At 51.2% G+C, this 2,055-nt stretch overlaps 1 protein-coding gene across 1 annotated transcript; it reads right to left on the bottom strand.

The window, feature by feature from the left end:
- Positions 1-418: 418 nt before the first annotated feature.
- On the bottom strand, positions 419-1,771 carry LOC124994207 (lysine-specific demethylase 4D-like). Its single transcript, XM_047566002.1, has one exon. It carries the CDS (start codon positions 1,769-1,771, stop codon positions 419-421), a length of 1,353 nt encoding a protein of 450 aa, XP_047421958.1.
- Positions 1,772-2,055: the final 284 nt, after the last annotated feature.

Raw genomic sequence — 2,055 nt, 5'->3', positions numbered from 1 at the left:
ACCTTAGTTAAGTTTAAAATCCTAGAGGAAGAGTGGTCCAACACTAGTCTTCTGCCAGTTCACAGGGTCATTCAGTACCCAACAGTGGCCCTGGAGAGCCTTCTAAAAGGCACGATGAAGTTGAAAGCAGTCAGCAGGACAATTTCAGGGAGACATCTATGGTAATGCTGTCTAGGGATAGCAAGCATGGGCCCCATGCACCGGCTAGTCAGGATCCAGTGGGGGCCCCAAGGGTTGAAGATTAGGGGCACGGCAGTATCCAGGAACCTTGGTAGAAAAAATGAGACCTAGGTCTTACAGAGGCAGGCTTGTGGGTCAAAGTTCCATTCGGCCGCAGTGGCTGAGGCTCTGGGCTGCAAGGTGTGCTCTTGGTGCAGAGCAGAAGGCACCTGTTGGATGGTGTCTGGGAGGTTGTCGCCTAGAATTCCACTTTGCGAAGACCACGACCACGTCTACCAGTTGATGGGTGGAGAGTCACGGTGGACCTACAGCGTTTCTTTGACCAGGTCACGACAGGCAGCAGGGACCCATTCGGGACTGTCCCAGGCTTTGCATCAGCTCTGTAGCCAGAGGAGGGGCACCCAGACTCTGGACTCACAGGTGCACATAACAAGCCACCAGCCAGCACAGATCTCAAGGAACCATAAGCCTCTGGAGACTGGAGGTATCTCAAGCCCAGCGCTGCTCTCCAGAGTGTCCGGTTCTTTCTCTCTGTGGTCAGCAGCTCTGGCCTGGCAGGCTTCCTGGACTCAGTGTGGTCTTCAATCGTGCGGTCTTGTGTGCATTTCCACAGCTCATAGCGCTCAGGTTGCAGGATGCGCACAAAGGCGTCCATGGAGAAGCTGACCTTGGCCTCCCCACAGCTGCACTGAGATGCCACTTTGCCATAATCTATCCATCGCGGGGTGGCAAAATTGATGGCCTCTGCGCAGTTGAAGCCAGCGTGGTAGCCATAGGGAAATGTCACCATGAACTCCCCAGCCTCCTGAGTGACACGGTTGAAGGGAATGCCATTCTCCTTGAGGACTGTGGGTGAGATGAGGGCCACCTTGTGCCTCAGGAAGGCCTCACAGCCCTGGGAACTGCCCAGGAAAAGCGCCCTAGCCAGGCGCTCCAGGCGCTGCCCATGTTCAGGGGGCACCGCATACCACGTTTTGGGCTCCCCAAAGTGCAGGAAGTTGATGCTATAAAGGTCCATGTCTTCCGTGTGCCATGCAAAGGTCGTCTTCCACATACCAAAGTACAGGTAGGGCCTGTTGACTCCCTCGATGACAACTCCACATTCCTGTTCCAACAGGTCCAGAATGGTTCCCAGGTGTCCCAGGTTCCACTCTTTAGTGTTTTCATCAAATAAGGATCCATTGATGTCAGCACCATAAATTGGTGAGTCACAGAGGCGGTTCTTCCAGTACTTTCTCTCCAAATCTTCAAAATTCAGGTGTGGAGGAGTTCGATACTTTTCACTGTTTGCCAGAAGGTGATACTCTCCCACTGTCATGGTTTTCTTCTTTTTGTGGTATTGAGTGAACATACCTGCCTTCCCAGAGACCACCTGCTTCAGGGAAGTGGCTATTAAGATGTCCCTGATATCATCATAGGACTGTCTGGCTCTCCATTCCTTTGGTGGAATTACCTTGGCCAGGCCAGCTCTGTGTGCCCCTTGGGATTCCATGTAAGCAATGTACTTGTTGAAATCTGAGAAATCTTCCATGGTTGGGTGAAATGTCATAATGGTGGAACTTTTCTGGGAACCAGAGTGCTCAGACTTCATGGTTACACTATACTCAGCAGCAGAACTGAAGACCTCAGGTATATTACAGATTCTTGAGAATGTTTGGGAGTTATATCTTTCCCCTGTATTTTTTCCTTTTTTAAATGTTTTGACTTACAGGCGGAGGCAGGCTTGATTTTTAAATAATTTCCCAGACCTGCTAACACCACAGTGACTCCATCCTGTTCAGAGTTTTCTGCCCAAAGAACAGAGAGTATCTCCCACTGTAGCAGTCCAAGTCCTGGCTCAGCCTGCAGCTAGGTGAGTGTATTCAGTGGGAGCTT

This window comes from Sciurus carolinensis, chromosome 10 (genome assembly GCF_902686445.1).
Source record: "Sciurus carolinensis chromosome 10, mSciCar1.2, whole genome shotgun sequence".
Classification (NCBI taxonomy): Eukaryota; Metazoa; Chordata; class Mammalia; order Rodentia; family Sciuridae; genus Sciurus; species Sciurus carolinensis.
This window is presented reverse-complemented; position numbering and strand designations above follow the sequence as displayed.

Excerpts from the sequence above, each read along its gene's own strand:
- LOC124994207 (XM_047566002.1), bottom strand. The coding sequence starts at position 1,771 with ATGAAGTCTGAGCACTCTGGTTCCCAGAAAAGTTCCACCATTATGACA.